At 46.6% G+C, this 13,931-nt stretch overlaps 1 protein-coding gene across 1 annotated transcript in view; it reads right to left on the minus strand.

Moving 5' to 3' along the window:
- spg (dedicator of cytokinesis spg) overlaps nt 1-13,931 on the minus strand; it is a 168,197-nt gene that overhangs the window by 114,304 nt on the left and 39,962 nt on the right. The window contains exons 10-11 of the mRNA XM_050172253.3: nt 3,213-3,298; nt 1,372-1,577 (exon numbers count right to left, since the gene is read on the minus strand). Coding sequence (XP_050028210.1) covers nt 1,372-1,577; nt 3,213-3,298 — 292 coding nt within the window. The remainder of the gene's footprint in view (nt 1-1,371; nt 1,578-3,212; nt 3,299-13,931) is intronic.

Here is a 13,931-nt window from a genome sequence, read left to right on the forward strand (position 1 = left end):
AAAGGGCCAATTTCGAGGTTGTTTCGATCCTCTAAAAGGACATTTTTGTGACTGCCATGATGCTTTGGCAATTTCCTGCGACACCTGTAATCAATTCATGGCTTTGGAATTTCATCATATGTTCTTGCATGTGCACAATGTAATCCTAAAAAAATTTCAACCTGACACACAAATTGGGCTCTTTTAAGCAAGTATTCCAATCTCTGCGCAAGCCTTCAGGCACACAACAATTAGTACATGAGTTTGATAATTTCTCTTAACTCCTTCATTGTCTCTATAATTTCAAATGCTTCCCAGCTATATTTTCCTATCTGCATACACTATTTGTACAAAGTTTTAACCTGATGCACCAAGTAGTTCTCCCTAAGCGCTCTAATTTAAATGTTTCAGAGCAGAACCTTCCAGCATTTATATTTATGTTTTTGGACAGTTTTATTAATAAAAATCATTAGTGTCAAAGAAAAAAAAAATTCAAGGTAGACAAAAAAGAATGCGCATGAGTGCCCGCCTGTGTCCTCTGTCTACGCCAATCCATTTATTTTTCACTTTCACACTTTGTGAAGTCATGAACGTCACAGGATGGAGAAGATGGTGTCCAGGGTGTTAGAGTAGCAGCCTACGAAGTTGCTGGATCAAGGCTAATGCAGGCCTGGGCACAACACCACCTGGGCACAACACGACATCAAGCTCCTGCTCATAGCCAGCAGATGACGAACACCACAAGGGCATCTAAACAAAGCAGATCCAACGTCTTCATGTGTTGTGGCCAAGGTCCAGCTGGCGAACACCAGATGGGCAACCAGTCTCCCTTCTGCTTTGAATTCGGCGCTACGCCTACGTTGACCATCTCCGTCTGCATGTAAGCCTGTCTCCCAGTGCTTGTTTACACTGCCCCTAACTTCGTTGAACTTTTGCTGTTTTCGAATGTACCACAGCGATAACACTTATGTTTTGCTTTGACTAGTTTCTGTACATGTGTCCTTGTGTGTTCCAATGCTTGTACTGTATTTTATGTCCTCTTAATACAGTGTGTGTTTGTACACAAGTGGCCTCGTCATTCTCAATGACTGTTCTGTCATCGTACTTTTGTTTTGTAGCGCCAGCAACATCGACACGATCACCCTAGGAAGGAAGACAAGGTCAGGCAATGCCACGAGCGGCACGGGAGCTTAGTTGGCTGGGAACTGAAAAAATAAAAGATCAGTTGAGTTTGAGCTTCGGTGCTGAACAATGTCTCATCTCTCTCTCATGTGCTCTAGTTTAACCTGCAAACCCGAAGCACATAGCTTTGTGATAGCCTCGTTCCATGCCAACAAGAACGAGCATGAACTTTTATACAAACTTCTAGGCATTCTACAGCTCTCCACTGACCTGGAGAATGCGTCCATCTGCGGACACCAGCATAAGGCGGGCTTCAATGTTCTTGGCAGGACCGGCCAGGTCAGCCCTGTCCAGAGTCAGGTAGAGGTCGTTGCGCACGTCCCCTGGCATGATCACCTCGGGAAACCCTCGCATGCGGACCACAGGCAGACCCTCTTCCTCAGAGTCTGACACCGGCCGCAAGCACACGCTCAGTCCTGGGTGAACACAAACATAAAGGGCCTCTACCACACAGTCCGAGAGATGCAACATGCAATGTGTAATATGCTTCCTCTAAGCAAGCAGTGGTCCTCATATTTTCGGTCCTTATGAAGCCTATGAACAGCTCATGAGCTATCCTCATTTGCTCAAGCCCTTATAAGTTAAAAGAAAATAATTTCGATTAAGAATAGCACAGAAAAAAAAAAACTGATGATGTGGGGAAGCTAGAATAAATCAAAATGTGCTATTGCGATGAGGTTTATTGTCGTTCACAATGTTGTGGAATTAACGCTAGGTATCTCAAGGCACTGCAAGGGCTGTCTGTAGCACAGGGCTCACTCGCGATCACGGCACGGTCCTTCGTCTTCCTCTTCATTCCGCACATACACAAGGGCACGTCTGCTTCATTTCATAATGTTTTCAATTTGCCAGGATTAAAATTTTTACAGCTTACGTGTACAGTTATACCTTTGTTTTTGACAAAAACATGCCAAACAACATCTGCTGGTAGAAACACTGGTGTGGAGGAACTATAGGCCTTCAGTTCTGTTTATACATCTATGTGTATGTGTTAATTTCCATCCCTCTTGGAGTAAGCATCAAGTGACTAATCACATTGGGTGCAATGTACCGTTACAAGAACTACACAATTCATCACACAATTGATAGAAGAGGTTTGAGGCTACAAGGTAACACAGCGGCTATGAAAGAGGGTTCCAGATTAGCTCTGAACACCTGCGGTTTTTGGTGCCCACCCCAAGCATGGTACATTAGTGTTTTTGCATCCTGCTTTGGTCAGTCAGTGAGTTAATTCAGTCAGCCTGCTCATCAATCAATCAATCAATCAATCAATCAATCAATCAATCAATCAATCAATCAATCAATCAATTAACATGGTCCCATGATAACGTTTTCGCCACAATCTTGCGTGATCCATCTGCTGTGTCAGCCCTTATGTGCCCAGGCACCTGCACCAGTGCACCTCTTTAGCTTCGCATTGTTGTACGTCCCATGTATCACACTAAGCTACAATGTTCCATATTAGGTAGGGGTGTGTGCATACCGAACAGTAGTTTTCAAATCCAATATAAAATATTAGAAAATGACTCAAAAACTTAGTGCTTACAAATATTGGACTTAAAATTTCGTGCTGCACATGCTCAGAAGTCTCCTATCTTTTCATAACAAAAATGTAGCAAGCTATGGGCAACTTAGATACATTAAAACCAAGATGTACAGTGCAGTCTACTCTTAAAGAGAACACCAAAATAGTATGCCAGCACTGATTACAGCGCAGTTCTAGTATATAAAGGTGAGGAAAATATTTTCTTTATCAATAGAATTTCTGTTTCACAGAATCAAGTGATGTTTTTTTTTTTTTTTTTTCATCTGAAGCTAATGAATTAGTAACATTCTGTTGTACTGAATACCAATGAGGTCCTGTCTAATAGCAGACCTGTGTTTTGCAGAAATCTTTTATTTATTGCAGGGAAAGTGATACCAAATTCACCTTAACGGTCACTCTCTAGCATTTCAAGTACGTCTATGCGAGACAGGTTTTGTTTCGTACTGCAAGGGCATCATTAAGCTATTGCTGCCATCAGAACAATTTGGGTCTCTTGTGCACTCACCCAGACTGGGCTGCAGGGGCGCCATCTTGTGGCCCATCTTGCGGACAATCAACTCGTGCAGCTGGTGGAAGTCTGCCTCGTTGCAGCTGCACATGCACATAACACAGGCCTGTATTGTAGCAAGAGATGTTATCTCAACTTCCTAGTACAGTGGAATGCTGATTACACGACTTTTTTGACACCGCCTGAGAATGTCATATAATCCGGCCGTTGTATAAGCCGACCAACAAATCTTATGCCTATAATACACGGCTTTGAAGAGCTTCAATTTCAACTAGTATAGTCTAATACTATGCTGGACTATGAAACCGAAACCACCCAAAAAATTGCGTATAGACTACTGTAAGGGCTGCACCCGTATGAGGGCCACACCCTCAACATGGCAGCCAAAAATGTGGGAAAAAATTTTTCCATTGGAGAAGCCATCGCATTCGATGCCCTGAGGCCATGTGCATCTGCAAAATTTCGCATGCCTGCCCCTACTAGATAGCGAGAGCTGCACGGTGACCTCTGATGCAATGCTACTTTCTGGGATCCGAGATGGGCAGCAGTCACCAGCGCCCTTTTGACCGAAAAGTTCAGTCCCATTTAAGGGCGCACCTCATCAAAATTGTGAAAAAGAAAAGTGAAGTCCTTACACAAGTCTATATGGTAGACATCAAAAGAACACTGAATGCTTTATTGGAGGAATTTAGCATACCGTGTACCATGATCCCCACCCATCGGCACACTAAAATGCATTTTTGCCTCACCTACACACTTTAAAAGGACTGTGCAGAAACCACAGACGATGATTGTCAATGTAAGCGAATACCTTTAACGAATGAATACATGAGCGAGCGAATGAGCAAATGAATAAGCGAGAGGCAGATTACCACTAAACCATAGTGCGTGGCTGCGTATGCACTCAGCCGCGCTTACAGCCATGTGCAGTCATGGCCCAGACGCGTGCCGACTTACCCCCACTCACCTCCCACCCACACCCTCACGTGCAATTGATCGCATTACCGTAAGTTCGCTCCCCTCCTGCGCTTTCCCTTTGCTTGCACGAGAAGGCGGCACTTGTGAAACCATCATCTTTCTTGTCTTACCCTCGCACAATTTCGCTCACATTTAAAGCACATAGTGTGCGAGACGCGATAGGACCTTAGTGCACTTGGACTTTATATGCAACATGATGCGGCTTCACTTCGGCAGTCACTCTTGTCGCGTGGTGCGCGAGTTGAGAGGTGCGTTTGCAAACAGCCACTTGTAATTCAATCATTTGATGATCTGCATCCACGGAAGCTTGCATTTATTGTCTTGGCATTCCCTTGCGGCGGCAGTGAAGTTTCGTTATATTGAAATTGCATACAAACACACTTCATTATATTGAAATTTATTGTATCAACGTTTCACTGTACATCCACGAACATAGTCACAGGCATGGCAGCATCTGCCGCGGCATCTTCGTTCGAGATGGCAGTGAGCAGTGTCCGGCATGAGACAATACCTTCTCACACGTCTCATCTCGTATGGCTTGTCGTCCGAAAGAGAGAACCCAAGGACAGAAGCATGAAAAGTCTTGGGGGCTCGTGTGTAACAAAAAATTGCGTACGTGAACAAGCTATCCGATAAGATCTGCATGCTTTCGGTGGCTAATCAGTTCGATCTTCGCACAGGCTTTCCCGCTTTTTATATGCACTGGTGCAGTATTACCAGGTGATCCCTTACAGAGATAGTTTCACTTTCGCGAGGCTCAACAGTGAATACATAGAAGTATTCACTTTTGAATTCACCAACAGTGCTCTTGGTCCTAATGCCTGTAAACTCATTTGACCCTGTGCCAGACATCACTCATTGCGTTTGCTGTCAAGCAATAAGCATTACCACAATGCACACAGGCATTGTGATAATGCTCATCGTGGAATACCCATCGTCTCCAAGATCTGTGCTGAAAGTCCCGGATTTCATTCTAGCGCAAACTCCAGTAGTGGATTGGCCATTGCTCTACCCTGAAATGTTGAAACAGGCATGCGATACACTGCACGGAGTCACGACATGGGCACGCGGTAGGGAGCTGGCATATTTGCATAGTGATACTGTGTGGACGGGCACTGCTGCAGAGGATTGGCCCATTGGACCTATATTTTCAGAAAGAGCATTCTTATTGCACTTGGATTAATCCTGCACAGAATTCATACGTGGACTCCTCATACACTCCTCATACGTGGATCGATCCTGAAGATGGTGCAATGCCGGGCCGACCAGCAGCAGAGGTGAAGCAGGCGTTAAGCACTCCTCATACGTGGACCGATCCTGAAGTTACTGCAATGCCGGGCCGACCCACAGCGGAGGTGAAGCAGGCGTTAAGCACTTCTCATACGTGGACCGATCCCGAAGATATTGCTATACCGGGCTGACCCGCAGCGAAGGTGAAGCAGGCGTTAAGCACTCCCATACGTGGACCGATTCCGAAGATAGTACAATGCCAGGCAGACCCACGGCAGAGGTGAAGCAGGCATTAAGCACTCCTCATATGTGGACCGATCCCAAAGATAGTGCAATGGCAGGCCGTCCCGCGGCAGAGGTGAAACAGGTGTTAAGCACTCCTCATACATGGGCCAATCCCGAAGATAGTGCTGTATCGGGCCAACCCACGGTGGAGGTGAAGCAGGCATTAAAGGGACCCTGAAACAATTTTGACGATTTTGTACAAACATACCGAGTCGTTAGAGTAGATCCTTCTGTAATTTATTATAAGGTTTTAAAAATGTACATCGCTGCCAATCGCAGCACATCACTCGGCTGAATTTTAAGCCGCCCCTACCCATTTGACGTCATTTCACCCAATGATGTTAGTAGGGCGAGCTATCTGATTGGCTGCCCAGGACACGTGATCAATAATTTTTCCAACTTTATGGTGAACAAATGTTGTTCGTAATAGTTGGAATGTTAGTTAATTTGTTTCTATAAAAAGAAAGTAACAGAAAGAGAATGCACAAGAACAATTTCTCACAACACTTAAGCCCTTCTAGCACACAGCAAGTGTCGTCTCCTTGTGTTACAACTTGCTCCATTTTGACGAGACCTCCGCAGGCAGAGTCGGTCTCAGTCTTTTCGCGAGCACCATGATTCGACTTTGTTGTGTTGTGGGCTGCAAACGTAGTGACTGGCAATATGTCAAGCTGCAACATTGTGTGCCTCTGCAAGGCAGCAGACGAGTGGAGTGGCTGCAGCCATCGGACTGTCGCTATCCGATCAGTGCCAGGATTCGCACATTTGCGGCCGTCACTTTACACCGGAAGATTACTACCCCAATAGCATCTCGCAAGTCCAGTATTCGGGTAAACGCAAATGCAAAGGAACAGGACCTGGCCGTTTCACCACATCGTTTCACGAGATGAGTAGAAGTGCAAACATAAAAGGTCTGCATGGTGCAGCCACCTGGTGGCACAGAGCTCAACCAAACAGAGTAGCAGTAACTAAGTGTATTCTTTGCTGCTGGTGTAAATTTTTCATAGGAGCATAAGCGTTAACAGGTTGTTTTTGTGAATTTTTAAAATGTTTTACACTTTGTTAGAGCAATATTAGCTCTTTGTTTGGCTGGTTAAGCTATGCGCCAATGGGTGGCTGAACCGTGCAGACCAATCAGGTAGAACACTTATGCCTACGCTCAAGTTCCTTCATCAGTTTGAGTTTATGCCTCCACCCATCCGTCGAAGTGCCTAGCTCGCCTGTGGTTACCGGAGTACCAGACACGTTTGGCACTGCGACAGAATGCTAGCAATGCACGCTGCTTGGATAGCAGTTGCTTGGGGTCAACTGCCAAGTAGCTGGTGGAGAGGTTGTAGAGGCTTTGCGCATGCGCTCCTAGAGAAACAGAAGTAGATGACATGACGTGCATAATGGCGCAGAGCCAGTGAAGGCAGAGCTTAGCCCCGATCACTCGGTGAACGAGTTGAGGTGAAAATGCATGGCTATGGAGGAGGATAACTTGTATTTGTCCGTAGCTCTCTTAATATGTGACGTTTCACAAAAAGTGTGGTGCAAATTATTAACTTTAGCTGTATCCTATGCATCTACAAAATTTTTCCAAACCGTTTCAGGGGCCCTTTTTAACCCCTCGAGAGTCGATTTTTCTCGCCACATATGACCCCTCAGGGTCTATATTTTTTAATTGCAGATTCCAATTGTTCTTAGGGACATATTTCAAAAAAAAGTTTACCACAATTTTTCAAGACGGATAGTAAAGTGAGAAAAAAATATTTTGCGTTGGTATATATGTACTCTTCATTTATGAATAACAACAATAAAAAAGAAAATAAATTTATAAGAATTAAAATTCAATGCATTTTTATACACATAGTTCAAGGCCTTGAAAATTGCATACGAGAATATTTTGCAATACTCAAATGTTCCTGCTCTTACACTAATATATACACCCAGAGCGTAATCGAACTGCATAGGTGTGCACACTCAAGAAAACTGTGGGGCTGTGTGCCCGTCAAAAAAGCACATGTGACAAACTTCCACTAATCTTTATCTTATCGCCATCCAGAGAGTTTTCATGAGTGTAAAAAAAAAAGGAAGCAACGGAAACGCATACACGGCGGCATCCTTCCTATGCACATCCCCTGTGAGCACTAAACAAGTGAGAAAGAGGCGGTCACTTTTTGAGCGATTAGTAACGAGATAGCCATCAGTTTTGCAAGCGCAAGAAGCCGAAACTGCCCATGGAACAAAACACGAACCGCCGCCTGCCCGCGTGCGCACCAATGCGCGAGTTGGTAGTATATAGAAGCGCCAGAGCAAACTAGCTCTAAAACAAACCATGGATCAAAAACTGAGAGGAAGGCACGCGAAAAAAATTCCTTGTATTCCCACATAGTGGCAGCACATTACAGAAAAGAAAAAGTTAGGAAATTGCGGCGCTTTTGAAACATACAGACGGCGCCGTAAATTTACGGCATCGACCATTTTTGGACTTGTTCGCGGCGCCGTATGCAGTCAACGACCAATTTTCTGGAAGCCCAATTTTTCGGACACGACCCGTAATTCGGCTGCCATCGCGGCACCACCCCAGAGTCAATGTATAAGAAAGTCTGAAATTTCAGATGCAAAACATCTGCGCCGTTCAATTTTCTGTACTTGTTGCCATGACCGCAGGTCCGAAATGGCATTATCGAAGCCACCACTGCCGCCATTTTGAAGATCTCGCCGCATCAAACCGGCGCTTTAGCACGTAGATCCACTGGCAGCTGTAGCCACCACCGCGGCAAAGCTAGGCCTAGTTACTGCGACGCTCGCTACTAAGGCTTTTGCTGTTCGGTGCCGTGTTTTTCATTAAAGCAATTCGCCGCTCTTTGCAATGATGCCGACTCCGCCTTTGTAATCCTCGCCAATGGCTTAGAAGCTCGGAAAGCACGGCATGTCGCACAATGCCAGTCCGTGAAAGTGAGCTTCGCCTCCCTACAGCCGTGTTACGCGGTGAAGCATACGCAAGGTATCGCGGTGAAGCATACTATGCGTGGTAAGGGACAACTGTCACGGGACACGGTATGTATTTCGTAATTATACACACGCGCACCCGCCATTTCCTATCGCAGTATATGAGCACCGATACGCCTAATAAGTGTACTGGCAGGCCTTCAGAGCTATTTCGGACGTGCCTGTGGTGATTTGTGCCCTTGGGGGCAGTGAAATTATTGCATTCATTTTTTCGGACTGCCCGATTTTTCGGACGTTTCTTGGTTCCTAGGGAGTCAGAAAAATTGGACGTTGACTGTATTTACGTCATTGACCCACAAAGGGTTAAGCATTTCTCACACGTGGGCCAATGCTGAAGTTACTGCTACATCAGGCAGACCCGTGGCGGAAGTAAAGCAGGCGTTAAGCACTCCTCATACGTGGGCCGATCCCAAAGATAGTGCTGTTCGCCATTAAGGGGCCCACATACACAGCTTCGCTTGCAATCCTTCTTCACAGAGTGGAAGGGCACCAATTTTTTATTTATTAAGGTTTATGGCTGGGCTAGTTGGTATGGATGCGTTGGTAAAAACTGGTAAAAAAGACAAGACAGGAAACAAGGTAAGAATTGGAACAGATGAGCATAGACTTACAACTTGGCTTATTCAAAAAAAAAATATTATACAGCCAGAGTGTCATGTCATTATCATGGCTACAAGGAAAGAACATAAAGAAACAACTGCACGATTCACATCTTTGTGTTGCTTGTGGAACATAAAAAATTGTGGCAGAGAGCATCGAAGATGCTTGCAAAAGTCAGCATTCACTTTCTTGCCTAACCTGTTGCATGTATTTTGATTCCATCTGTGAATCACAAAACCTTATGGGCACATCAGCAGACACATGATGTGGCAGTCTCTCTGCCATCCCGAATTCTAAATGACACTGCGATATAGTATTCCTTATTGTAATCCCTGAACCCCAGTTGAAACTCCGTAGTACAGTAAAACCTCGTTAAACCATACCTGCTTAAACAGTAGTTTCATTTTAAAAGTAATAAAGTAAAATCCCCGACTCAGTGGCCATTGAACATAATGTGTTTTGTTTTGTATCCGCATAAACTGTACCAGCTTATTGCGTACGCATCGGTTAAAACGTAGCGCTTCCACTTTTCGTCATGCAAACACGGCGGTGTGTCGTCTCCATCGGGCGGCAGAACAAGCGTCAGAGATCGGAACAGCCTCCAAGCACCTTGTGCGTTTGCGTGTGAAGCCACGTCAACATCAACATCATTTCGGCGCCGTGCCAGAGAGCATTCTTTATTCTATGAGAGAGCGTTGTGGCGTCGTGCAAGCGAGGACTCGTGTCATGCCAAAGCTCGGATAAAAAAGACGCCGGGTGCACAGCATAGAGGAAAAATTAGACATCGTCTATGCTATTGAACGTGACACGAAGAAGTCGGCACTGGCACGCAACAGGGATCTGCTGTTGACTACGGTGTGTGGCATTTGGAATGCGAAGAAGTTGCACGGTAGCGCTGCTGCGACTGCGAGGAGATGTCAGCCACGAGGTTCGACTTTTCGCCATCGTTGCCAAGGTGTGGACTAGCGACAGTGATGAGGACGACACGGAAAGCGACAGCACGGGCGATTCAGGCCCGACAGTGGCCTCCGGTTCTGACAGGAAGTCACATGGGCTGGGATCCCAAGACAACCCGAATCTGCCCGAAGTTTGCAAAATCGAACGCCGCTACAGCTGGCCTAATGTAAACATGCTAGTATCAGCATGGCAGCACCCGGCAAGGCCGGCGCACGCTCGGCGTAGTCGGCCCATTTATGCGTTGCCAGCTTGAAAATATATAGTTGCATTCAGGGATATGATCACTTTCGCGCGATTTTGTGCGACTCGGCACAAGACGCGTACTCAGTCAACCTCGCCTTGCGCAGTGCAACAGATGGCCTCCGACGTGGCGGATGACAAGATGCGAAATTGTGATTGTATACTAGAAAGCGATAGCTGGAGGATCCCTGCTCGCAGCGATCACATCGACCACTGGCAACATTGATGAGTTGGCATTGTGTCATCACAAGACATGAAAAAGCAGGTTATCGGGTACGTCTCATATGCATAAAATTTCGCACCGACCTGCTTGGGCTTCGATTTCAGAAAGTTTGCTGTGGCTGATGGTGCTTCTCATTTAAGGAGCTGGGGACGCGGCTGGCGCGTGAAAGTGCACGTTGCCTGTGACCAGCGAAATGTTTCACATGAAAAACAACATTGTTCGCAATCATGAGAACAATAAGCCAATGTACGTGTGTCTAAATGTACCGAGTGCAATCAGTGTATTCTCAGATCAACGGCCTGCAGTTCGAACACATATCGGTTTCGAGCTGCCACCTAAGCATACGACGGAGAGATGGAGCGAACACGGGCTAGCTGCAAAGCCTTCGCTAACTGCAGAGAAAGGAGAGATATACATACGCGAGATATGTGAAAAGGAACGCCACCAGAGAAAGACGAACCCAGAATGTACCGCAATGTGTGAATGAGCGTCTACAACTTGCGTGGAACACGATGCAGATAACATGCATGCATGAGAGCACAGCGCGCTGTTCGCCGCGAAGAAGCAATCAGGGGACACACACACATACACACACACAAAAGCTTCAAACGGTTCACCACGGCTCGTATCACACCGCTTCGCAATGCGGAACGGAGCGTTAGCACCTAAAAATATAATGCATGAAGTAAGGAAATCCGAAGATGACCGTAGACAGTTGGCTGAGCGAGGTAAATTTAAGTCCTCAAGCGCCCGCGTTGCAATCCGTGAAATCCACGCAAAGATCCACGAGCGCCCATTGCCTCTGTTTAGTCGTCTGCTCGCCTGAGAACTTTCAGAGAGCAGCCAGACCAAAATCGTCCTGGCAGGTTCTGGCAGCCCGCGGGTAGCCAGAACCGTCCAGCGCGAGCAAAACGAATGCCCGGCGGAAGTGCGTAGTGCGGTGGGCGGAGCAACCCGAGAAAAACGAAGACGCTCTGGCTGACTCTGGCAGCCCGGGGGTGGCCAGAAGTGGAAAATCGAAGAAGCCCAGTGGCAGAAGCTGCGCGTTACATCAGCCTCATAAATGCAATCGTCGTGACGAGAACAGCACCCCACAATGAAAAAGGCGCCCCTCAACTTCTGCAACGCTACCGCGCGCATGCACGGAGAATACGTAACGCGAATGAGGAATCCGACATTTTGTCGCATGAAGTGAATAAATACTGCATGTTTTTTTCCCCTTTTATCGCACTCTCTCTGAGTTCTGGGTTCCGTTTTCGACAGGTAAATGGGCGATCTGATGCTATTTCGGTTAAACAGCACTACCGTTTAGTACATACTTTTTCCGAGCTCCAGCCAACTATGGTTTAACGAGGTTTCACTGTATTCGCAGTATCCTGGCTGCAACTTTATTGCAATGGATATCCGTTAAGAGGCTGAACTCGACACAGAGGTGTCAGCTGTGGATGGGGCACTAGCAGCCGGGGTGTGCCAGTGAGGTGCTCATTGAGACAATTTTCAGTTACTCATGAAGTTGTACTTTTATCAGCTGCCGTTAAATGTTTGCATTACAAGCATTGGTAGAAACATGCAGCCCTGTCTCTACAAAAGGTAGTGTTCTGCTGCAACCCTACGTGGCAGTACATTGAGTACAGCGACACCTCATTACCGTAGTTGGCCGGAGCTCAGAAAAAGTACATACTAAATAAACGGTAGTACTGCTTAACCGAAATTGAGCGAGATTGCCCACTTAGCTGTCAAAAATGGAACTATGAGAGACTGTGATGAAAGGGCAGAAAACATGCAGTATTTATTCACTTCGCATAATAAAAGTATGTTATTTTCGTTTGATGCTGCGGAGGGCTAGCAGCAACAAGGGCGGCCTCAACCTCACTCAAGCTACGAGCCAGCTTTTCTGCCAGCCCCCTTTTCTTGGCAAATACCCACATGAGGCTGACGTGACACACAGCATTTGCCACTGCTGGGCCTGAATCGACCGTGCTGTCGCTTTCTGTGTCGTCCTAATCACTGTCGTTAGGTGACACTTTGGCAATAACAGAGGCAACGATGGCGAAAAGTCGAACCTCGAAAAGTCGAACCTCATAGCCGACATATTTTCATGGTCACAGCAGCATTGCCGACCAACTTCTCCTTCACATTCCAAATGCCACACACCGTAGTCAACGGTAGATCCCTCTCGAATGCAGGCACCGACATCTTCGTGCCACGCACGACAGCACGAACGACGTCCAATTTTTTTTTTATGCTGAGCCCCCGGTTTTTGTCTTAGCTGGCACAACACCACAACACGGGTCACAACGCTCCGACTCTGGCACAGCACCAAAATGATGTTGATGTGGCTTCACCCTTCCAAGCGCCCTCTGCATTTTTGCTTGGAGGCCATTGTGATCTCTGAAGCTTGTTCCGCCGAGCCGCCGTACTGCCGTAATTTCACGATGAAAGGTGGAAACGCTACTTGTTAACCGATACGTACGCAATAAGCTGTTAAAGTTTATGCGGACACAAAACGCATCTTGTTCAATGGCCACTGAGTCAGGGATTTGACTTTACTACTTTTAAAATGAAACTACTGTTTAAGCAGGTACGGTTTAACAAGGTTTTACTGTATCGGTAATGAGCTAACATGAAAGTCGTTTATGAAGATAACAGTAGATACTTACATTTCTGCTCTTGTAATGTTATGTTAACGATGCCTGTCTACGATAAAATGTACATTCGATGATTGTAGCGAGCATGTGATGCCCCCCCGGGCATAATCTTCGTTAGCCCACCAGGCTCGGTAGCTTGCCAGGCTCGGTGGGCAACATTGGCCACCGCACCAAATAAATACAGACGAGCACAGCTGCTCGGCAGTCAGTCATTGTTCATCGTCACCTCGCTACAGAGCATCTGTCTAATGGAGGGTGCCTCGAGCCCTCCCTCGTTCACAAACCCGGGTAGATCATGACACTGGCGACGAGGACCCACGCCGCCTTAAGTAGCAAAACACCGCCCCCAGCTGCTGCCACCATGCCTTTGTACGGAAGGCTCGAGCCGTTCGAGGGAGATGGGTCTGCCTGGCAAGTCTATGAGAAGCAAGTCCACGTATTCTTGTGGGAAAATGACACATTCGAGGCCAAACAGCGGGAAATTTTCCTGGACAGCTGCGGGACCCGTGTCTTCAGTCTCCTGCTCGACCTTCTCAAGCCAGCCACACCGCATGTTAAGAC

This window comes from Dermacentor andersoni, chromosome 6 (assembly GCF_023375885.2).
Source record: "Dermacentor andersoni chromosome 6, qqDerAnde1_hic_scaffold, whole genome shotgun sequence".
Classification (NCBI taxonomy): Eukaryota; Metazoa; Arthropoda; class Arachnida; order Ixodida; family Ixodidae; genus Dermacentor; species Dermacentor andersoni.